The sequence below is a fragment of the Scomber scombrus genome, chromosome 22 (genome assembly GCF_963691925.1).
Source record: "Scomber scombrus chromosome 22, fScoSco1.1, whole genome shotgun sequence".
In the NCBI taxonomy this organism is placed as follows: domain Eukaryota; kingdom Metazoa; phylum Chordata; class Actinopteri; order Scombriformes; family Scombridae; genus Scomber; species Scomber scombrus.
This window is the reverse complement of record NC_084991.1, coordinates 3,446,097-3,471,889: the sequence shown is the minus strand read 5'-3', so window position 1 is coordinate 3,471,889 and position 25,793 is coordinate 3,446,097. Positions and strand designations below refer to the sequence as shown.

The 25,793-nt window shown below is 38.7% G+C and overlaps 1 protein-coding gene across 1 annotated transcript; it reads right to left on the bottom strand.

Annotated features, from left to right (window-relative positions):
* Positions 1–3,229: 3,229 nt before the first annotated feature.
* On the bottom strand, positions 3,230–24,035 carry sult4a1 (sulfotransferase family 4A, member 1). Its single transcript, XM_062444025.1, has 7 exons — positions 23,867–24,035; positions 13,934–14,064; positions 12,804–12,884; positions 12,191–12,317; positions 11,946–12,040; positions 8,103–8,241; positions 3,230–3,342 (listed from the first exon to the last, which is right to left on the bottom strand). Exons 1-7 carry the CDS (start codon positions 24,033–24,035, stop codon positions 3,230–3,232), a joined length of 855 nt encoding a protein of 284 aa, XP_062300009.1.
* Positions 24,036–25,793: the final 1,758 nt, after the last annotated feature.

Sequence of the window (25,793 nt, the reverse complement as noted above, 5' to 3'; positions counted from 1 at the left end):
GAGATTCGACACAGACTCTCATCAGTGGTCACTCATGTGTTGCAAGGTGTACACAGGCCTTGAATACAGTGTGTGGACCAACGCTGGAATACCAAACAGGTCACGGCCTCCTAGGAATTTCCAAAAGCACAGGTTCACTTTTGTACATAATTTGACTCAATGGTATTTGTTACTACCACTAAAATATAATACCAAATAAAGGCAGTGGGTGTAGAGAGCATTTAAGATGTTACATACAGTATATTGTGCTCATGTGGTAAAATTTCCCTAAATAGTGTTTAATCAAATTGTCCTAACTGACTGACAGAAAAAAAACATGTGGCCAGTGGGATCATTAGAATTCCACAGTCAGATTTTTGAATATGGGGGCATTGAAAGTATTTTAGTAATCTAAACAAAAACACACAAAAAAAAGGTGTCAATTCACCTTAGCTCTTTCCTCTATTATTTGTATATCAGAGCTATCTAATGTCATGGCCCTAGTCTTAAATGTAATTCACAAAGACATTAAAGTCATTGAAAAGTCCTTGAATGTCATCAAACTTAATATTAATCAACTGTCTGATGCACCCAGTTAGTTTACATCAAAGACAAAATCAACCTGTATACATGACATATTTTTCTATTTTGACCACCAGAGGGAAAAATGAGCATCATACAGTAAATATAGTGCAACTGCAGAATGCCAATATAACCACCATATTTGGATACTGGACAAATTACCAGTCGAGACTTGAGTATGTTACTCCTTAAAGCCACTCGCGTAGATAGTTATGTGGTTATAGCATGTTTCAAATTATTCTGATGGCTTAACCTCTTGACTGTAGAGTAAGGGGATTTCTAAAATCCTAGTGCCAAGTGGTGACATCTTTGTGTTGCATTCAGTCTATTCAATATAATAATGGACAAGTCCTTGAATTTGAAGTCAATTTGGGAAGTCTGGTGCACTCTGGTGGTATGACTGAGCATTGACAAGGCAGAACTCTTGCATTTGAAACACACATAAAGCTCATATATAAGTGTACAGTGACAATCAGTGCTGGTGGCTTAAAATCCTGCAGCACAAAAAAAAATCAATGATCATCCAACACATCACTCTCCCAGCTGTGACACTGAGCTGCTGGGATGATTTAGGCATGATAAACTCCTTCTCCACAGGTTTGGCTTTGCCTCCTACAGTTACCTTTCATGCCTCTATCTGGCTCAGAGCCACTGCTGCATCAATATAACTGCTAACACACTCAGTATTAGGGTGAAACCGATATTGGTTTGACAGAATAATGGCCTGATATTGGTGTTGTCTGTAAAAACTGCAATTCTCTTTTTGTTTTATCCTTGTTACTGCTCAATTATGTTTTCTCAGCCAGTGAAAGATATTCCAGCGGTCAGCATTAGCAAGGTGTCGCTGGGTGAGTTCATTTCTCACTTGCAGGCAGTGTGTGTTCCAGTTTACCCACCAAGAAATAGGTGTGAGTGGCCTGAACTACAGAGCTCCTAACTGTAAAACTGTTTCATTAGTCTGGGCTTCCCTGAAGAGTTTTAGTGTGTCAGTGTTTCAGAGGGTTTATCTATGTGACAACCAGAAACATCTGAGAGAAACACTGAGCCTACGTACAGATATTTGTGGCTGATATGCTTTGAAAACCACAAGTCAAAGTTCCCTTTTGTTAGAAATCTTTTTTATCAGGATATATCTGTGGATGAAAGGAAAACTTCCCTTTTTTTTTTTACATTAGATGGTGAGCTTGAGCAGCCTAAGCGCAAGTACCCTTCTACATATTAGGGCAAAAACATTAAAGAAAAATAAAACATTTGTCATTTGAACACAAAAGGTTGACTATTTGGTGGTAGCTTATGATATGTCATATGGGTGTTGTCATGGGTTTGTGGACAGCACACAAATTAAAATGTAACCTGGTCACAGAAGTAGCAGGCTAGGCAAAGTAGGCCATAGGTCTGTGAGCCTGGATATTTCCTGTAGCTCCTAATGGCTGATCTTAATGCATCTCCAAATGGGAAGTAGAATCCCCAAACATGTCCTGGTTCTCTCCCAGGTGGACATGGAGTACATCCACAGGGCTTGAACCAACCCCTTTCAGTCCATCAAAAGGAGCTTCTTCTGAATCTCCAAGCTCCTTTTACTCTCCCTAAGGGCAAGCCCAAACACCCTACCAACCCCTCAGATAATCATGGGAGCGGTGATGCTATCTTCTGGTAGGGTCCCCAAAGCCAAATTGGTCTCAGTCAAGGGGCCAGACCAACATCGCTTCAAGAATTTTTAAGGCATCGGTATGCTTTGAACAAAGTGCTTGCTGGATCCTCAAACAGCTTCTGAAACCCCCCACCCTAAAACCTTTCTGACGTCTGAATTAGGGTGGCTACGTACAAGTTTTGTAACTTTGCAAAACCGACAATTCGACCATTATTATTTTTCATTCTTCACGCAACTACTTATTTTTACCCTTCTTTTTTGAGTGCAACAGCAAGAAACATTTGAGGAGAAACTGTTAAGGTTTGCTCCACTATCCCTATTTGAAGAACTATTGCATCTAAACTCTATGACAGCAGGCTTTTAGTCCACCTTTGAATGTGGCCTTTTGGAACAGATATAAACCCTTTTGCCTTCAGATGTAGTTGGACAACACAAACTGGTTTATGTATCGGCCAATTATAGACAGAGCAACTTCACCTGTTGGAGGGACAATTGTGACGTAAAAGAATTGAATGGCTGAACTGGGCTTGCTGACGTGTGTTTCAGTCACAAATATCTGCACGTAGTTTGAGTCCCCATTATGAATGTGGACATAGAGTATTTTGAATATTGGTGTAAATGTTGACCAATACTTTATCTTAAAAGTATTGGTCCTATATTGGTCAAACCCTGGTCATTATATACACATATACATACACAGCAATGGGAACATACTGTGGAGGTAGGGGTTGAGGGAGGTTTGGTTTTACTATTGATTGAGAACTTTCAATAAATTGCTAATAAATCTGGATTAATTTTGTTCAATCCACAAGGGTGTTATTTTTGATGAATTGTTGACTTGAGACGTATTGAATTCTGGAAAAAGTCTTGTAGTGTAATCCCACCGGCAGACTGTACCATTAAACTTCAGACTGGTTGATTGGATGGAGACGTAGGGGCGTGGGTTTTGGCAGGAGGTGTGCACTTGTTGACTGTACTCAAGTAGATCAGTGGGAGGAGGGTGGACTGAGGCACTCCTCACAGGCCGAAGTCAAAGGTCAGGTCGGACTTGCCCATCTTCTGTCTATACACCGCATCAAACTTGTCATTCATAGACACTGTGAAGATGTCCTTCCACAGACCCACACGACCTGCAGCGAGGACCAACAGGGAGAGGGAAGACAAGTTGTAACTTCAAATGTTCTTATTCCTGGGCAAAAATGTTTAATCTCTCTCGTTATTGAAACACTTATACTGTAACTCAGGAGTTAAGATGATGTTAAAGAAAACGGGAATTTTGGTTATGAATTTGACAATAGACTACCCAGAAGAGCACAAGAGGGTTGAAAGGGAACGTGGAGGGAGAAATGCAGGCAAATATACCACATGAGGTACGGTTGCATGACGGTGTTTCAGAACAACAACTAGCCTTTTCAACTGGTGACTGGCTTTTTTCTTACATTACTATTTTACACAAGTGAAATTGTATGGGCATGAAACAGCACAAAACCACAGATTAGCAATGTAGCTGGTATAGCCATATCTTGAGAGCTGTAATGCCACTTGAAAATGTGGCCCATATTCAACCCATACCTGCTTTAAATTAGATACCTCTGGTTTACTTGAGATCATTCAGTATAACATTTGAATACTGCAAAGCATTTCAGCACTTTAAAACAAACATTTACAGAGATTGTCAAAATACAAAATGAAGTAAACATTATTGTGAACACAATATTACAGTTTGAAGTGTAACAAGTTCATAGATGTGAGCTAAATATAAAGTACCTTATATGGATTCCATAGTGCATGGATATTCCTGCAACATTTGATTTCACAATATCAAAGTAGGTTAATGTTTAGAATATGGGAGAATATGTGCCATATTTCTACTGACAGTCATCCCTCAAGAAATGCAGGTGAACTGCTAATCTATATTATTTTCCAACATTCACAGTAATGTTAGGAAAGAGGCTGGCAACACCATTTCACATACATAGTTACATGGTACGACAAAACAAGATCCACATAAATACGTAATAATGATTTAATTGGAGTAAAAATGAATAGGACCTTTAAGATCTATTGACCTAGAGATGACTTTTGTTGTGATTTGGCGCTATATAAATAAAGATTGATTGATTGATTGAGACTGAAGAGGAAACTACATGTTGTCTTCTTGCTTTCAACAACTGCTGTCACTACGAGCAATCATGGATCCATTTCAATGAAAGTCAGTTCACTATATAATCCAAAATTACTGCAGAACTAGCATTGGAGACAATTAAGGCACTGAAACCTGCACTTATCTTGATTTTGTCTGCGGGGGGCCCAAAGTGTCAGATTCTTTTTTTAAAAACCTGATTTGACCAATTCTGATGGATGGGGTTTTTTCTGCACTAAAAATACAACTTCATCTTATTTGACTTTTTTCAGCTGCAGAGTGAATGTATTATATTTATGTATCTATTGTATGTCTGTCTGTTTTTTGTTGTTTTTTTTTTACTATGGACCTTTACTGTGTCCTGAATAAAGTTTGATTGATTGATTGATTGATTGAATGCAGCCTGATGTGGCAATGACTCACCTGCTGTGGCATGTGTGACACAGATCAGACTGACAGCTGTGTGTAAAGCCTATAGCTGACCAGACACCAGACTTCCATGCACTAAAAGAAAACAAAATCGGATGGGAAAACAGAGGAAAAACTGATGACAGAAACCATAAATAAACATCAAAATGAGAACAGTAATGGTAACATAAATGAGAATACAAAATGTTGGTTATAAAAAAAATAGGGAATGAATGTGAATAGTGTCTAAATGAAACTCAAAGAGGGTTCAATCAAAACAAGCTGGGCCTCCACGATTAAATGCAATGTGGTGTAGTGTGCAAATTTGTCCATGTGGTGGTGCTATAATAACCTCAAACTGAGGAAACACTCATCCATGAAGAAAATTAAAGTTCCCATAATTTGTGCAGATATTATTATTATGCATGTAAATACAGTATACGCTACAATATGAATTAATACATTACTACAACTGAAGTCTTTCAACAGCTCTAGATAAGATCTATTGTAATATCTCCTGGCAAATGTTAACTATCACTTCAGTGCTGTATGACAACATCAATGTTGGGTTAAATTGAGAGAAAGTAATGAAATTAATGCAAAGCCTGTTTTTCAGTGTAAGGGTTCCATGTGTAAATAGTTTCTCCACATATAATTGTCCTGTTTTCAAAGACAATTGCTCAGCTCAGCGCAGGGCCTCCGGGGTTAAAGTGCTGACTTTGACATGACCTGACCTATGTGTGTGTTGAAATGTCAGAATACTCCAGGAAGTCTAGGTGAAAGGGAAAAATGTTTTTGTGAAAGTAGTGTCAAGACTCCTCTCTCTATGTCCATCTGTCTAATCCTGGTCTGATTATAATCTCATTATAGTGTACAGTATGAGCAGATAGTGTATGCATGTATTTAGACTATATCTGATGACCACACCTGCTATGCAGTATGTAGTTTCAATATAGTATCCCGTCCTACTTGAAGCCTGCAATCCCACTGTTCACTAGGGGTCAATGACCTAAGTAAGCTCTCCATAACACCCTCATCGATCCCTTCAGCTGTTCCAGAGAATAAGAACCATCTAGACAGTACCAAATCAGTTCGACATTTTTGGAAATATGCTTACTCATTCTCCTGAAAAAAGGTAGATGTGAAGATTGATATACCACTCTTATATCTATCCATTGAATATGAAGTAAACATGCTGCCACGCTATTTTGTTTCTATTTTTTTGTTTTCTTTTTTAATTCCATGTCTGTTACACAATGCCAGGGAAAGAGTAGTCATTAAAAGAAACCAACATTAACTGTTGGTAAGACTCAGAAAAGTGAACAGTTGACTCCCATGTCAAAGTACAATATTTTGTTCACCCATACAACCACTGCTACCTCCTCCCTCTTTGGACTTTGTGGCTCTCTAACAATGCCCCACTTATTCCTCCAGTAGTCATAATTCCTAGAGGGCTTTTAGAGTGCTTTGTCACTTATGACACATAATTGTGTTGTTTTTGAGCATTTACTGAATCATCAGATGCTGTTGTCTTTCTTTGAAGGATGGTCAGTAAAATTTTGAAATACAGTAAATTTAATGTTTGATCCAAGGTTAAAAAAAAAAGAAAAGATGTAGGATTTGCTTGTAATATGACTCTAGGGATGGCCATGTCTGTCAGGTGGTCCACCACTTAGGTCCAGACTGTAATATCTCAACAACTACTGGATTCATTGCCATGAACACCTGTGCAGACAATTATGATCCTACAGAAATGAATCCCAATGACTTTGGTGCTCTTCTGATGTGTCCTCTAGCACAACAATAACATTTTGAATTAATTTTTATCAGTGAGGGCAAATCACGTGTCCTTTCTTCAAATTATTCTATAACCACAGAGGGAGAGGACTGGTGTTACAACCAACCTTGGTTTGATAACATAAACTCTGAGTCTTCCGTTTTGTATTCATTAATTTACATATCATAGGTGCTGGGACTTCAGAAGGGTGAAAAGCACCGTAAGTATTCCTGTGAACTGTTTTTATTAGGACTATTTCTTTGGGGTCTGTGGACAATCCAAAGTAACAGTGAGACTATTTATGAAGGGGGACATTGTTGATTAATTTGTATTAAATGTCTTCAATGTAAACAAAGCCCCACAAATGGAATAAATCAATTCCCCTTCATTGTGTTGTGGTGGACAATACAAATCCTGGACACCTAAAACCAAAACTATGAACATGGATAGATAACACTATAAGTGAATGATAAAAACATATTTGGGGTGTATTGTGGATGAACTTACCCTTAAAGCCCACATTCAAACTCTTATTTATCCCTACTACTTTACAGTGCATCTGTAAGTAACAGATGCTGTATGTACAACACAGTACCATACCTTCATTATCAGTTTGGTTGGAATATTTGAATTTTACATGAGACTCCATGAGACTTCAGGTTTTGATTCAACATGCTTGACATTTTTCAGGCTGCATATTATCGTACTGTTAATATCCCGACAAGTGTCTTTCAGCCAGTTTGTGACCATCAAAAATAAAACCAAAGTGTCTTGGTAATAGCTTTTTGGTATTAAAAGTCGTGATCTAACTCTCTACCTCCCTCGTCTTTAAATAGCTTTGTAAGAGGAGCTCTGGTCGTCTGAATCGATATCATGAGATCACTGATATGAATCAGGGCTGATCCACTGGCACTAAAAGCGGAACGTTAACCGCATTTGCGCTCTCTCTCCTCTCAGTATCCTGCTCGTTGCCTGCTCTGCTCGCTGTATATTCTCAAATGTATTCAGCTTGGAATAACAGTGATGAATACATCCAGTCTTCTATCAGGAATCCGAGTTCTCTTTTTCACTGAAAGCTTATGCTTTTTCCTTGAACTCCTTCTTGTTTATTATGTTTAACAATGAACTTATTGTATCCCATTTGTTTGCCAAATGCACCCACAAACTAAATATACATTTTCCCTTCAAACTTATATTTTAGACACACTTCCTCCACACTGTTAGTTCACAGTGCTGTTGTACCACTTAGAAGGTAGCCATTAAAGGGGCTCAGGTGATGTGTCTTGACTCTGGGTCGGTTTTAAAAAAATAACATGTTAGATGCAGTGAAAGTATAATAAAAATGATTTTAAGGTACATTCTGATCTTATGCTTTGGCGATGCTTCTTCACAGTGTGGGTGTAAGACAACAATAAAAGCCTGTTTTCCCACAAGTATCAAGCTGATCTTCAGGGAGCCAGAAATTCAAGACTTTGCTCGATTAGCAGACAAGAGAAACCAAGCAGTGTCGTGTTTTTCCTCTCTTTTTCTACTTCCCTCTTCATGTTCCCTCTCCCACTCACCCCTGCAGATGGACAGCGCCTCTGAGTTGCAGCACTGCTCGATGAGCTGGTTGCAGCTCTCTACCATGCCCTCCAACTGAACCTTGTCACAAGAAACCCCCAGGAACCGGGCTAACTTCTCCACCAGCGTCCCCAGATCCTGGAGAGGAGAGGATGTGGCATATGAGAAAAAAAATGCATGAATTGTTTTTCTGTTTAAAAAACTGGGAATTAATTACAGCAGTGTCACAATAACAAGAAATACAGATAAATCTGCCTTCCTTCTGAATGCTTAAATCATTTCAAGTGCGTGATTCTGTTCCCCAAACAGCATCCACCCACAGCTGTGGAGGAACACACAGTTTCCTCTTCTTACACAATATATGGCATAAAGTTGAAAAACACTGAAGTCATGACAAGCTGTAAGAACAAAATGTACAGCTCAGTATGCACTATACGACATCTAGCAACAGTTTAACATAAAGGCTATCAGTTTACAGCCCTTCATACACATGCTGTGTTTGTATATGGGTGTGTGTGTGTGTTAGTGTGTGTGTGTAGGATATGTGTCTGTCGGTAGTTGGCAGGTTCAGTTAGATATTAACCCAAAACTGATACACAAATCATGGAACTCTCTTTCCAATTAGTTATTAATCCATCAACAACAAAACCACAGCCCCTCCAGCAGCTCTGTAAGGCTTTTTACACAGCAGTACTTTGAGTTAAATGCTAACATGCATGCTAACATGCATGCTAACATACTCAGTGTTTAGCAAACACAAAATATACTTGAGGCTGACAGGAATGTTTTTAGTTTTTACACTTTGGTTTGTGAACTGATTTTTTTTTTTTTTTTTAAGTGTTCGTTTTAGACATGCTAGTAGCTGGACATTTTGTTATCTTTGGACAGAACCAGGCTAGCTGTTAGCCCTTTGTTTCTTATCTCTAAGATATGCTAACAGTAGTTCCAAATGTATTAAATAGGGCCTTATAAAGTTGTTATGGCTGATGACCTGATGAATTTAAGTGAAATTCTCTCTTCTTTTTGCTCTGGTTTTGTCTGCACCCACTCCTGAGGGGAATATCTGGTTCTTTAGCCGCTAAGTGATCCACATGTTCAGTGGTTGTGTACAGTTTTGTTTATCAAAGATTTGATGGGAAACTTCCGCTGTATCCAACAATGCTGACATTGACAGTAGTGAGACTGAACAAAGACAGTAAAGTTGTGGGCCTGAAAACCAAAATAATAAGCTAAATGAAGCTAAAAGGCTTTGTACAGTTGAGGAGAACTGCAGTCAGATGGAAATTCTCAATGGAGTTTTATTACTTTGAGTGACTCTTTCATATCGCACATCATTGCCATTAGCTATTGTTAACATACAATATTGATTAGTGCATCTTTAAATTACATTTAAATCCATTAAATGTCTATTTCATTTCAATTTCATTTTGATAAGTGTTTTTGACATATGACCACTGCTATTATCCAACATGCTCCTTTCAGCACTGTACTTGTAGGATAGCCTACTGTCATTTCTTACAATGTACAAAGCTTCAAAAACAATACATTTACTTGTAATAAGCAGAATTTTAATTTTAATTTCTTAGATCCTGTGAATCTGTCCCTGTAAGTACTTCACTTATATCAGTTCATAACAAATAAAACTTATATGAATAAGTGTCAAAAAAGAAAGATAAATACCAAACAATATTGTTTTTTTGCAGTGTTAGTTAGACGTCTATGTTCTTTGAGCATCTTAGAACAGATTGCTGTTTTAGTTCTACATTATAACAGAACCACCCAGGTCAGTGCAAAAGCCCTCAGTCATACTATTGGTAAAAATTGTGGAAATTATATTTATTTGCATGTACATAAATTGGATAGAAAAAACTTAACCAGGGAGGTTTCATATGAAAAATTCTAAAACCAATGGTCAACACCATGGTTATTAAAACCATTTTTCAAGAACACGTTCATATACTGAGGATCTCACTTCAGTTCTAAGAAATCTGTTGCATGACTGCAGAAATGAGGACATGTGTGAGCCTGTGCCCTGTAAATGTGATAAGATGTGACCAGATAATGTCAAAAAAAAAGAAAAAAGAAGAGGACCTTTGGCAAAGCAAAGAGCAAATACAGATTCAGCATAGATTTTTCATTGATTGGAGTTTTACACAAGAATGTTCTGAACAAAAGATAGGATGCATGTGGCTGCCACGTCATATGGAAACGGGTACAGAGGACCAACCAGAAGGTTACAATTAGGTTATAGCTGTAGTTAAAACAATGAAGAAGGGGGTTAAATTTGGTAGGAAATGTGTATGAAAAGGTTAAATAGACAAGGTTCTTTGGTACTTGTGGTCAGCCATGATCTTATTGTTTCCTAGAATCTGGGAAAATGAGAAGAAATACTGAAACCCTGTTAAGTTGCCCTGAAGCAAAATGCTTCACCACAGTAGACTTAGGCTGTTATGTACAGTATCTACATTATTTAACTTTTACAGAGGACCATAGAGTAATGCATGTAATGTCTTCCTCACGTTGTCTCAGTCCTACCCTCATATAGACCTAGTATAGATCTCATGTGGTCAAGAAGAAATGAGTTTGTTATGTCAAGAGAAAATCAACTGTTTCTAACAATTTCTAAGAAAGTATTTTGATTTCTAAGAAATTTAGCATGTCTTGTTAATATTATGAATAAGGTATTCATCCCCCTGGAGTACAAACGTCCTCAGAACGTTGAATATCAACCTGCTGATCAGACATGATAATGATAAAATGATGTTTTGCATAATCATGACGATTGTTTTGCAAGTGAGATGTCAAAACTGAGTCCTAATGGGGTCAAATCAATAACTGTCTTTTCCAGACAACGACATCTTGTTTAACAATCAAGTCTCAAATGTTCATAGATCATGTTTCCTCCAACTGTTGGTATCAAAAAAACAGATCTTTGCTCTCTGGTGTTGATCTTGATGAAGTTATATTTGGTTCTAAATCTTCCATATCATCACATTTGATTTCTTCATGTAACACACTTTGTGTGTCAATTGAAATTTAACTAAAATAATGAAGTCCTATAGAAAAGTTTGGAAAACAAATGTGATAAGAACAGTAAATAATATATTACTGCAATATCTAAGCCTCCCTGTGTATAAATACAGGTTTAAAAAAGGATTGGTTTTCTTTCTTAGTAATTGAACTAAATCTTCCAAGAGTCAAACCAGAAAAAGTTCAATTTAAAGTGAACATTTTAAAACCAAAGAATGACATTGGAGGCAAAACCTGCAATAAATCTAGAATAAATACAAGAGTGCTGCATTTAATAACAATATTCTCAACATTTCTTCTCTTTTTCCAATTTCATTGCAGATTTTTTTCATTTTAGTTCAGACACAAAGCTGTCATGTGAGCTGCTAATGTGTGACAGCTACAAACACCTTTCCTTATATTACAACAATTTAATGTAACTCTGCATATATATATATATGGACAGCGAGTGCACAGAGTGACTGTTGCAAGTAGATGTGGCACTTTCTGTGGAGCCCATGTTAGCTGGTTTGCATCTATAATAATTCAGCTGCCATCTGTCTGCCACACTGGTTCACTGATGTATGAAGGCTACATGACAATGAATATTATATTATACTATAATTCAGAACTTCCCAGCAGAGAGATGTACTATACACACAGTCACGTCCATCAATACAGCAGCTCCACTTACTTTTCCTATCTAAATTAAAGCAAACTATCTCAATCTTTACAGGGGCCAGACTAATGGATTATGGCTTGCAGTTACACAATGTTAAGATAACAGCTTGCAGAGGAGCACAGGAGACAATGATTATCTACATCTGTGTTACCTTGTACATGTCCTCATACTTCAAAAACAGGACGTTAGAATCCATACGATGTTCCCAAAATTCCTGAACATGTTCAAACCAGGAACCATATCCCACTACAAAAGACAGAGAGACAGACAAAGAAGAGGAAGTGACCTGGATGAACTTAAAGTCTGCAGACATAAACAAGACAGTGCAGTACAGGAGTTCAGTGAACTGAACTGCATGACAGACCACAGCATTGCTCCAGTAACCTACATACGTACGCTTGTCATTCATGAAGCGCCGGCAGAACTCTTGGAAGGTTCCCCGGTAGCTCATGGTCCTGAGAGAGCGGTGGAACTGGTAGTAGGACACCACCAGGTCCTTAGGGTTACGAGCCATGTAGATCACCTAGAAAAAGGGCCTTTGGTTATTGATCTGAACGGAGACTTGAACACCTTCCTAGCTAGCTAGTGAGTATGGCTAGTTTGAAATTAGACCAGGACTGAGAATGTCATCTATAATTAAACAATGACAAGCCTGTTTTTGTTTGTTTGGTTGGTAACTGAACTAAGTAAAACCTTCATGACTCTAATAATAACATTTCGGAATACAACAAGGTCTTTCTGCTTTCTAACAATTTTGCAAAACTTCAGTCTGAAAATTAGGACTTTTTTAAAAGTTTCTAAAGAGTTGGACTGAACATAACCAACATACATCAACTAATCACATTTATACTATACGATGTGTCACTTTTTAACACACTAGATTTAACAAATCATGTGACACAATTTAACGTATTGTAAATATGTGACACTTTCCTCAAAATAATGCCAACAACAATCATCGGAAAACTTCAAAATCAGTTTTTTGACACAATAAAAAGCCACGACTGACCTTGGCCTCTCCGTTATGCATGGCTGTGGGGAGGAATCGGTAGGGAAGATGGCTTTTAATCAGACGGGGGGACGTCAGCTCCTGAGGAAACACAAAGGAGTCTAGAGAATGCTCTGGTGTGTTGGAGATGTCTTGTCTTATCTACTCAAGAAACCCATATCCACATAATCTGTAGCTCAGTTTCTTGGAAAATGCAGCAAAGTTTTTCTATCAAGGAATACGCTTGCCTTGTTTGTGCGACTGTCAGAGGTATATCTTAAACTTTATGGGTGGATCCCCATGATTTGAAATCAATTGCAGGGGTACTGCATGGTGTAGAAACAGGATGGAGGTTTCTGGCACAACTTCACCTACTTCCAAGGAGGCATGGAGAAGGGAAAAAAGTCCAAAAAAAGTCAACGCTCCACCAACACTTCAGAGGAAACCTGGGCTGGACGTTGGGGGACATGAACCAGCAGAAACTCAAACATCCTGACTTTTAGTTCCTATGGGTCACACTCTTAAAACCCTGGATTCCACATCTCCCATAGCATCTTTTAATACAGTAATACCCCTCCTGGCCTGGTAAAAGCCCACATCTTTCAAACCCCAAACCTCCTGTTTGTAATTTAGACTTCCTGTGATAAATGTGTCTCCTAGTACAGCAGAAAATCAGAAGAGTTGATCTGATTTGTTGTGCAAAATGGAACTTCCAGATTACCACTAGCTATTGAGAAAAAAACAAATATTTTCCAATACAGAGCCTCAACATTGGCAGAGTGAAGGGGCAGCTTAAAGTAGACATGAGAGTTGACATGTCTTATACTTTTCCCAAAAAATACATTGCTGACCTTTTTTAAAATTTCTCATTCAGTCCTTGTGATTGCAAGCAAGGCTCGCCTTGTTTTAATTGTGGTGGTGGAAGAGTCAGTTACTAGCATCCTCTCATGTTTCACATCTAAACAATGTGTTGGTTTGTTGTAATGCTGCTGCACCCAGCAACAGGTAAACCCACAGCAAGGCAGACATTTATTAGTTTGCCAATTGGTAAATCTTAATCTAAGAGCCCCCACAGTTCCTACAGTTCCGAAATGATTATGTCCGTTGAATAACTGATCTAATGATTGCTAATCTGACATTGGTTACATTACCTGTATGATGTCCAGGCCAGGTTGGGGGTACTCCAAGACAGGCAGCTGTTCATCAATGTTCATAAGGCCGATCTCATCTGGGTCTGCTCCCTGACTCACGAGATACACAACCTCCTGAAGTAGACTCGTGCCTAATAGGATAGAGAGGAGAGAACCAGAAGACTATCGTTAAATTGGGGAACGCTGAAAGAGAACAAAGAATATGTAGCTGTACACACAAGTAATGGACATAATAACAAAGAGAATATTGACCTTGTAAGAGATCTGTTACCAAGAGAAATCTAGTAGAACAGGCATTTTATTAAAAAAAAAAAAAAAAAGCCATGAAACATAACAGTGATACAAAAAACATACCATTTAACAAGCCAATCACAATAATGAATAGCACTTTCCTGGGTTATTTTAATCACAAAGTTCAGTATTTGCTCTATATTCAACTGTAGATGTTTTGAAGGTGGTGAAGAAGAGAATTATTTTTTACAGTATTTTTACATGAAAAATTGATAAAATGACTCAAAAGGTTTCATTTTTATTGACAAATCTACAGAGAAATACCACCTGACACAGCTACACAGCTCTGTAGAGCCTTTTAGCCTCTGTTAGCTCATTGTTTCACTCTCATTAGCCTTTTAGCCTCTGTTAGCTCATTGTTTCACTCTCATTAGCCTTTTAGCCTCTGTTAGCTCATTGTTTCGCTCTCATTAGCCTTTTAGCCTCTGTTAGCTCATTGTTTCACTCTCATTAGCCTAAGTTCCAGCACCAAAAAAAGCTCTGTTAAAGTCACTGCGAGCTACCTACCCAGCAACAAACAGCAGAGACATAAAGTTAGCAACTAACTTGTAAACACAGTGGAGCACTTAGTAGCTAAAGACACATATTATTCTCAGGAGTTGGTGGAGACCAAAACAGAGCTAAAAGTAGAGCGGCTATTAGATTTAGATTTATCAGGTGGACAGAAACATGACTTCTAATTGATGATAATGTTGCTCAGCATTGACTGAGATATGCTGATAATACTGTATATCACATGTTTTCTACGTGTTGTATTGTTCCCAAGTGTGGTGGCCACATCACATGTCAATACCAAAGTTTGTTAGTTTTCTTTCACAGTTACCATACAAACATTTCAAGTAATGTACAGTACACATTGCCTTTTGTTTTCATACAGCACACAATTTATTATTGGCAGTTTGCTCATGTGAGTGCACGGATTTTAGTATTCATTTCATTAAATTATGTTTTACCTCGGTTACCCTGTTTTGTTTTTTGTTTTTCATGGATCCTGCAAGTCCTCTCCTGGCCAAAGGAGGCGTCGCCAGTAAAGATGGCCTCTTATACTGTGTCAGACCGGAAGTGGTAGAGGCCAACTCGGTGTGTCAGATCCAGTTCATTTTACATATTTTGGGACTTTAAGTTTTGTTTTTCACAGTTTGACAGTTGGTCGGCTTGGTTGTAAATAGTTTCTTGATTTAAAGGTTGGGATTTAGAGTCAATTGTTTATTCCTGTCCCCTTGTTTGTCATTTGTCAGGTCAGTTATGTTAGGTTCAGTTTAGGTTGCTGTTTTTTATAGTTGACTTTTGAGGGTTTTTTTTAGTTAAAGGGCCCTTGTTTTGAAGTCGTTTTTAAAATATATTTATTATTTATAATATATATTTTAAAATAATATTTACAATTTAAAATGTGTAAATAAAGTAATATTTTTTTGCTTTGCACACCTTGTATTCTCGAGCCTTACTGCTTGGTCCCTGACAACAAGTGACCCAAAAAATAAATTGATTTACAATTACTGTAAAGGTAAAAGAGGGAAATGTCAAACAAACAAAGCTACAAAACATACATAATAACATGTATTGTTACAGGTTGTGGTCCCTGGAGACTAATGTGGTCTATTGAGGTCTTAATCCAGCCAGTCAGTCTTACAGCCTTTCAAACCCATACCTGTGGCTTCTTGCAACACTCACTTATCAAACCCAGTAATGCCTATATGAAAGCAGAATCTTTCTCATCATAATAATGGGTTATTTGTTGTCATGCCAATGTTCTCTGTGGTTTCCCTGTGACTCATTTTGGTTTGCAGATATGCTTGAATGTTCCAGTCCAATTTAACATCCACAATGCTTCTTTTGGAAAAAAACAGGAGTCTAATAAGGCTGCTATCAGATCCAATCCATGTGACACCTGAAGGACACCGCTGCATTAAGCTGAGAGAAAGGTAGCAGCATGGGATTTTATCAGAGCCTGATCAGCGCAGCCGTGCTGGCTTTTTAATAAGCTATCAACCTGAAAGCTTGCCAGTGTTCTGCATAAATCTGTGAGGTGAAAAACACTGAAGGAAGAGGAAGTGTGTCTTTCTGGCCTCAGGCTGGCCACATGCTGTCACTGAAGCCGAATAAATCATGTAATGTATCAAGGACTTTCCTTAATAAGCTCAACTTTTATTTTCCATTAGTACCAGTTTGAGTTCATGAAAGAGTCCAATTGTGTTTTAACACATCAAAAACATCAGCTGTGGCTTACAATTCCAAATAAATTCCAAAAATATCGAGGCCAGGAATAAAAAGATTATGAGAGGACACCAAGTGTACAGCCAAGATATCACTCAATCAACCCTTAATGAGTTTCCATCAAAATGATCTACTCCTACATCATGGCTGTGTCCAAAATCACTCCCTATTTTCTATATAGAGCACATTGAAGCCACGCATTCTCCACTGACAAACATCTGCAGTAGAATAGATTGCACTAAAGACATCAAAGACATACATTATCATAGAATGCCATCTGCCCATTTGTTTAATTTCTTCCCCATTTCATTAATAATAATTGTTTATTGTGAAGTGGAAATTTGTAGTCAGCTGTGAGGTGGTAGGCTGCACAAAAGGACAGAACAGGACTGCAGAGTGCTGAATAGCTTTGTGCTGTTATAACACTCACCACCAAGTTCCAAACTGCCTCCATAAGTACAGTACAACTGTTCATCAACTTCATGATATGGCACACAGGCCAAACATCATTATTTAAAGTGCAGACTTGAGTGGTAGTATGCAGTATTACAGTAAAAGTACTGCAGTATTATGAGTGATGTAGTATGCAGTATTACAGTAAAAGTACTGCAGTATTATGAGTGATGTAGTATGCAGTATTACAGTAAAAGTACTACAGTATTATGAGTGATGTAGTATGCAGTATTACAGTAAAAGTACTGCAGTATTATGAGTGATGTAGTATGCAGTATTACAGTAAAAGTACTACAGTATTATGAGTGATGTAGTATGCAGTATTACAGTAAAAGTACTACAGTATTATGAGTGATGTAGTATGCAGTATTACAGTAAAAGTACTGCAGTATTATGAGCGATGTAGTATGCAGTATTACAGTAAAAGTACTGCAGTATTATGAGTGATGTAGTATGCAGTATTACAGTAAAAGTACTGCAGTATTATGAGTGATGTAGTATGCAGTATTACAGTCAAAGTACTGCAGTATTATGAGTGATGTAGTATGCAGTATAACAGTAAAAGTAGTGGTTTGGTCCCTCTGACTGATATATTATTATCTATGACATCATTAGATTATTAATAGTGAAGCATCAGTGTTAGAGCAGCATGTTACTGTTGTAGCTGCTGGAGGTGGAGCTAGTTTACACTACTTTATATACAGTTAGCTAGTTTAGTCCAGTGGTTCCCAACCTAGGGATGGGGCCCCTCCAAAGGGTCAGCAGATAAATGTGAGGGGTGGTGAGATGATTAATGGGAGAGGAAAGAAGAAAAAACTTCTGAGAAAAAAAAAAGTTCTGATACACAAATGTGTTTTCACTTTTTGGACTTTTTTCTCTAATCTTTGATTTTTGCTGAAATATTGGATCATTTGAACATTTATTGAAATGAAAGCATGTGAGAAGTTTAGAGGGAAAAATCATTATTTGGTGAAGCTGTTAACAACTCATAGACATCTGAAATGTGAGCCTGACTACACACTGCTTTTTGTAAGATGTCAAAAGACAAAAAGGTTGGAAACCACTGGTTTCATCTTTAACAATGTGTTGTATTTTAAAAGCTTATTATATTATCCAATGTGTCAAATCTTCATCTGAAAGTAACTTGAGCTGTCAAATAAATGTAGAGGAGTAAAAAAGGCAATATTTCCTTCTGAAATGTAGTGGAGTGGAAGTATAATGTAGCTTAAAATAAAAAATACTTGAGTAAAGCACCTTAAATTGTACCTGTATCAGGTGGATGGCAGGTCAAAGCTACATGCCTGTATGCAGAGGCAACTGCAAAGTTTGCTGGAGTAAGAATAAAACGTTCTTGCTTGACAGCCCTGACGTCATCCCCATCCGACTATAAGCTGAGCCTCATTACCCAACATCACTGTTTGCACGTCACTAATACTCTTGTGGCTGAATGGAAGCAATTCCCTGTCGTCAGGTTCCAGCTGTAGAAGGTTATATTGCAGCATTTCAATGATTGTGGTTTTGTATTAAGATACTCAGTAATTACATATAAAGTTTGAGTGTCACACATAAGCAGTAACATACTTTGTACATATTGTGTACATGCCTAATAGGACAGTTCAACTTTCCTAATCATCTTTACTTTCAAATTATTTGAATTTTTATGGAAACATTTTCTTAAAGACGAGGTACTGCTTAATAATTTTAATTGACTTAACTTTTCCAAAATGCCTTATTATATTTCCCTTTCCTTCTATGGAATTTGTCTTACAATATTTGTATTACGTCAATAGAGTTATTTCCTTTTTCCTTTTTCGCATCAGTGTTCTAAAGATAGATGATGTTTTATTACTGTACAGATTGTAAAGCACCCTGAGTCACATTTATGAGCTGTGATATTGAGCTATACAGATAATATTGACTTCAAAATTGACAGGGGGAATTAAAAAAAGGATCGAAGTAGAAAAAGCTGAGATATCCTTACTTTTAGTCATTAGTATGGGTCGAATTCCAAAAATATTGGATCCAACAATTCCTTTCAGGCAACATAATAGCATCTTGAATTAGAATCCAGCAGTCTGATGAAGACCACACCTTTTCTCAGACTTGATAAAGGTTCTCCAGAGCCACATCAGACATTATACAGCTGCTTCCACACTATAAATTGAGTTGGACATGTTAAATCAATGGCACGTCCCTTTAAATGGATATCATTTTCAGTTAGCAAAGTAAAAAACAGCCAGCACACAGCATGCAGTCTGAGCAGAGGATGCTCTCATCTCATGTCATTGCTACTGATTACAGCGACCTTTGTTGATTTCTATGTGTGTGAATGTGTGTGCAGTGCGGTGCGGTGCGCTGCAGAGGTGTAGATCCTGCAGGGAAACGTGATTGAACACATGGTTGATGTCACAACAGTCAACAGAGCTATAGAACCCAACATTTCTCAACCCCCTTGGTTTATAGAATCTATGCTGCTCCCATTGGCCAAGAATGGCACATGTGAACCAATGGCATCACAGCTATGCAGCATCCCTACCATGTGGCCTGCCATGTGCTTTCTTTCCCTCTGCACCAGGGGACCAACGCAGAGCGAGCGGAAGGAAATGAGAGGGTGGAAAAATTAAAAATTCAGGTTGCCTCTGACTTGCCTTGTGATTAAAATGTCACCTTGTCATAAATTAAGACAAACAGCTCTACTGCACTTTAGGTGCATTGTTTCTTTGAAAGGTTTTCCAGCACACAAGGAACATTTGTCTCCATCTAATAAGCTTCTTTAAAGGTCAAACATAAAGGTCATGAGGATTAACATGGCAACATTAATGTGGTGTGCACGCACGTTGCAAACAGGGCAGAGGCCACTTCCATGCTGGTTCTGAAGTCAGAAAGGGACATTAAGTTCATATCTGGCATTGATTGTTTTTGTCTACAATGTGAGGCAATGTTCCAGATCCTGCTGTGAGCAACTTATGAAAGCAAGTATTCTTGGTGGCTTCTCTCAGACCGATTGAGTTTCATACTTTAAAACCTTGTGACCCAAACAGGAACACTGAAAAAAACAGCTTTTTATATGGGACCTTCATGTCATTGGAATAGCAGAATCTGAATCTTGGGTATGTTCTCTGAAATTTGGTACCATTTCGCAAGCTATTTTTATCCAAGCTCAATTAAAGATAGATGAGTTCAAGTGCATTACCAAAAAAACAAAAAGTGAGGAGAACATGGAGTTAAATCTGAAACACGCTTAGAATGTATTAAACCATTAAATTAACCTTCGTGTCGTCCTCCCGGGTCAAATTGACCCAGTCTGTTTTGACTGTTCCTTCCTTCCTCCCTTCCTTTCTCCCTCCCTCCCTCCTTCCTTCTTTCCTCCCTCCCTCCTACCTACCTTCCTTCCTTCCTTCCTTCCTTCCTTCCTTCTTTCCTCCCTTCCTCTTTTCCTTTCTCCCTCCTCCCTTCCTTCCTTCCTTCCGTCCTTCCTCCCTCCCTCCTTCTCTCTTTCCTCCCTTCCTTCTTTCCTTCCTCCATCCCCCTTTCTTCCTTCCTTATGTCCTTCCTTACTACCTTCCTTCCTTCCTTCCTTCCTCCCTTCCTTTCTCCCTCCCTCTCCTCCCTTTTTTCTCCATCCCTCCGTCCTACCTTCCTTACTTCCTTCCTTTGTCCTTCCTTCCACCCTTCCTCCCTCCCTTCTATCCTCCCTCCCTCCTCCCTTCCTTCTTTCCGTCTGTCCTTCCTTCCCTCCTCCCTCCTTTCCTTCCTTCCTTCTTCCTTCCTTCCTTCCTCCCTCCCTCCCTTCCTTCCTTCTTCCTCCCTTCCTTCCTTGACTCAAGGACAACGGGAGGGTTAAAGATTTTATGCTACCTTTAGAGAACACTGGACCACTTTAGCACTGCAGTCCAATAACAGTGTCAGACCCATAATGAAACATTTTCTTTTTTAGGATGAAAATCAAAGCAGCAGAACCAGAGATATCGTCTTTTTAATTCCATGCATCCATCTTCCTTGTCAAAACCTGCTGCCTATAGTACATTACCTTACAATACAAGGAGTGCGGTTAATGTAACCTGGAGCTGCTAGCCTCAAGCAGAGATGTGGAGCTACAGAGCTACTACTTTCTAACTCCACACCCCCACATTTCTTTACTTTTTTTTACTTGTAGTTTTCACCCACAACCAAATGCTGACTCGAATGACATCACTTGAGATTTCAAACAGCTCCCTATGGAGACGTAAACGGCATATACTACTTTTTACATGGATGCAGTTGTGCTCAACAACACCTGGAAACACGCATTAATGTGTAAAATCTGTGACGTTTTCCTTTAAGTATCCCAAGAATTTACATATTGGACCATTCTGCAAGACACATCCAGAGCCAATGTTAGGTGGAGGTTGTGAAGGTAATTGTGTTCAACTTTCATGCAGTAGATCTGTATTTTGTGTCTAGTCATATATCAAAAGTTACTGTTTCATTTTTATTAACCTTCAACATTGGCTCAGGAGGTAGAGTGTGTCATCTACTAATCAGAAGATTGGTCCATACGTCAAAGTGTCCTTGAGGCAAGATATTTAACCCCGAATTGCTCCCAATGGCTGCATCAACAGTGTATGAATGTGCATGTGAATGTGACTTGTAGTGTAAAAGACTAGAAAAGAGCTATATAAGTACAGTCCATTTACCGTCCCTTCCCTTAAAGCTGCATTAGTTGTTTTCTTAGCCACTTATGGGCAGCACAACAAGCTGAAAACACATCATTGACAATAAGGTTGTCATGGAGACGTGTTTCTGTCCACCTAAAGAAATACAAATCCAACATCCTCCTCCTTTTAGCTCTGTTTTTGGTCTCCACCAGCAAAATATCGGACTCTTTAGCCACTATATGATCCACTATGTTCACCAGCATAGTCTTTCTAACTTTAATAACACTATAGATGCCATTTTAATACCAGTGGCAGTGGACGTTAAACATATTTTTGAAGATAAATGCAGCATTCTCCAATATCAATATCAGGAAAAATACAGAACTAAATTAGTTCTTTTTGCATTCGCAGGGCATGTTCCGCTGATTTGGAAGAACTTCCATGAATCGTGCAACTTGTGACAGACTGTCCCATGGGAGACAGCCAATGGCCTTGCCACATGGATGGTGTGATATTTGACAAAAAAATAAGTCATTCTGCAGTTTATTTATGTCCAACCACAGTCAGCATGAAAAGTAGCGTTACAGGAGAGTCTGAATTAATCATGACCGTGTACAGTTAGCATCAAGCCTCTCCCGATAAAATGCTAGGATGCAGCACAAATCTATGCTTGCAGGGCGAAACTTCAACAGGAAGCAACACGGTCCACCACACACAGGAGAGTTTCTCTCTCACAGTGTCATATAACAGAGTGTGTACTGCAGTGTGGTGCAGCAACACTACACGATTCACTCTCACGTCTGCATACACATACACATACACTTTTTCATGCATCTGATCTGTTATATATTGTTCTAGTAGAAGCCTTTCACAGTGAGCTTTAACTTAATCATGTGCTGCTTTAACTCAATTAAACCCTTTGACCCCCCCCCTCTTTTATTTTTGGCACAGTTTTCAAAGCCCATATGCTTCTGGCATTGTCACAACATATTTATCAGGCATTACTTTGTCTGTTTTTCAAGGTAGTTACAAAAATATTTCAAATGATGTGTTATGTGTTTGTCCAAAATATATTTAACCATACTTGTCATTTCATGAATGGATAGAAATGAATATTATTGTGCCATAGACACGATGACCAAGCTGATGAATGTACAGTATATTTGGTAAACAGCAATCTGTGGTAAAATTATGATTCAGGAATCCTCTGCTGCATACAGGCTGTATATGTTTTCTATGCAGCTGTAAAGGCTCACCTTTCTTGTTATGTTGTTTATGTTTAGCTTTTGTATGTATTTGTCTGTATTTATGTATGTCTCACAATAGGAAGGCCACCTGACAAGCTCTTATGGGTTTTATTGGCTCGTTCTGCACTGATTTATTTTCATAATCTCAAAAGAATTCAGCATGTATTACTTTTCTTGTATAATGTTTCTTTTTCTTTATATGCAATGAATACATTCAAATGTATGTTGTAATGGAAATGGATGCAGATGCACCAATTCAATACATAATCTTCAGGGTAGAATTATATAAATTAAGACATATTAAAGTCATTTAAGTGGTAATAGATCCTTATGAGAAGAAAACAACATCAGCTAAAGTTCCCTCTTGATAATTGTTCCTATTTAATGACATCTAACTATATACAGACTTTACTTCCCTCCATTATAAACAGGTGTTGTCACATGCATGCTGCTAAAAAACTGAACCACACTGAGAAAGATCATTCCCATGTCAATAATAAAAGTCAGTCTGCCCTTCAGCATACAATAACAGAGAGCTCTAACTGCCCCCCACCAGCCGTCACATGACCGGACCCACCCAGCGCACACAGCAGGGCACCGCGCACGGCCGCCGGCCTGCAGCAGCGCTGCGCAACCACACAGATACTGGATGTAAACATCAACTTCCATCTGTGTCCAAGAGCGCATGTGATGACGGTGGATGACAGCGATGCGCAGGCTTACTGATGATCAACAGACACACATTTATCACGTTACTTTGACTCATTCTGTTGGTCTCTGATTGGGAGACACAGGCTGATTATTAAAGCTTAACACGGGCCTATAAAATACTGTAGAGATATATTAGATAACTGTGAGAGGACTATGACCCACGCACTGTTAATAAACATCAAACTCGACTTGAATTACAACTTGAATGACGGCTGTGACCTGTGTGTTTTGCAAAATGAAAACCTATGACTCATCTGGCTGTAAATGTGTTTTATATATCATGAAACTTTGATATCCAGAGAGGAAGCTGTAGCCGCTGCAGCAGACAGCAGAGAACCACAGCGAGCACCGTGCAGGAGGTGACGCAGAGCTGTGTTTACCTGACTTCGGGTAGGTGACAATCCATATGTCGCTACTTCTGAGGGAGAAGTTGGCGATCTCCTCCATCTTCCCTCTGCAGAAGGGCGGCAGCCGCACTCCATCAAACTCGAAGTATTTGCTCTCAAACTCAATCGGCGTGCTCGGCGTGTCTGCCTCGCTCTCGGCCATCCTCGAAACGAGACGCCAGTGCAAGAGAAAGAAAACGCGCACAGCCACGCGAACAGGGTTTAAATGTCTCAGTAATCAGAGGTGATGAGGATGATGATGGTGATGATGAGGTTGCTGGTTTGAAACGCCGCTGACGCTGGCTTCGGGATGCTGAGGCTGGTGGTGGATGCTGCACGGCAGGCGGAGGAGCTGGTCTGCAGCCAATCACGCCGGAGAGAGGTGATGTAATGCGTGTGCACGACTGCCAGCATCAGGACCACTTTTGCCGGGGCCGAGGATGCGCGTGCCTGCAAAAAGATGTTTCCAAACACACCTACACGTAATCTATTGACCAAGACTGGTGTAATAATACTAATCCTATTCTCTTATATTCTCTTATATTATTCTATATATTATATTATACATATAATCCAGAGTGAGTTAATGTAAGCAACCTATGATGCTGGTATAACTCTCTATATATATCATTTTAACAATGATACTCTTATAGGGTGTTCAAAACAAAACCTCTAACAAAATACTGGGAAGTTTCAGGCAAGATGAGAACAAGCATGTGACATCTGACAGAGAGTAAATGACAAAGGGCTGTATATGAAAGGGAGGCTGAGTAGGAGGCTGATGAAGATGATGAGAGCCAGCTGTGGAAGAGGTTGGGGAAACTCAGGTGAGGACAGTGACGTGATTGCAGGGCAGGGAGTGGCAAGATATGGGTGGGGAAGCTCAGGTGAGAGAATGAGGTGATTTTAGTGCACAGGGTGGCAGGATCTGTACTGACAGGAGAGTTAGTGATGAAGCAGATGAACAGAGAGAATAAAGTCCTAAGCAGATGATCCTGTGACAAGCGGTAAGCAAATAGCACCACTGCAGCAGATCTGCCCTCCAAACAAAATATTTGGCCGAAGTTTTCCCTTTCATAATAATGTAGGCTCATGTAAATTCCATTGAATATGACCTCATAACATCCTATAAACGTACAAGATGAATAACTCAGGTACATAATATAATTTGACCTGTGTAACCAGAGCAGATCTTTGTCAATAACAGTAGTTTATTTCAAGCATAAATGACGCAGGTCATCAATTACTAACTAATCTCATGTATGTTTATGCTTATGAGTAGGTTTAGCCAAATGAGTATGAACATAAGCTGCTGTAACTCTGTTAGCTCTCTCTAACTGATGGTTATTAGGTCATCCACCCGCAGATACAACCCTACAACAGGTTAATAAAGTAGTGTAATAGTAGTATAGTATAGTAGTATAGTACTGTATATACTATAGCATAGTGGTATAGTATAGTAGTATAGTATATTTGAATGCATTATCACTATTATTTCCAATAATATCCCTATAGGGTAATGGCAGAATTGGTGTCACTATAATATTCTTACAGGTAAATAGTCATTGAGTTAAGATGTTTATTAGTTCATGTTTTATTGTGATATTAGTGTCCTCAGTTGTTCTCCATTGTTGCAGTATTATACTGGTCAAGATTGCATCTACTGTTTTAGTATGATTCTCTCAGTATCCAAAAACTTACAATAACTTCTTTAAATCACATCTGACATAGCTGAGCGTCTACTAAAGAATAGAGGAATGAATAACTTGCTCACTCCTCTGAAAAGCCCATTCCCCATGAAAAGTTAGAAAGAGTCTATGGTCACCATAGAAATATTCAATGTAGAAACTTTACAAGCTACTGCTTGTTAGTGACACACGAGCAGGAAGAAGTTTTTTTTTGTTTTTCAAAATGATTTATT

Excerpts from the sequence above, each read along its gene's own strand:
- sult4a1 (XM_062444025.1), bottom strand. The coding sequence starts at position 24,035 with ATGGCCGAGAGCGAGGCAGACACGCCGAGCACGCCGATTGAGTTTGAG. Across the intron at positions 12,885-13,933 it reads CTGGCCTGGACATCATACAG|GAGCTGACGTCCCCCCGTCT; the intron begins GTAATGTAACCA and ends GTGTTTCCTCAG. Across the intron at positions 3,343-8,102 it reads GGCGCTGTCCATCTGCAGGG|GTCGTGTGGGTCTGTGGAAG; the intron begins GTGAGTGGGAGA and ends TCCTCGCTGCAG.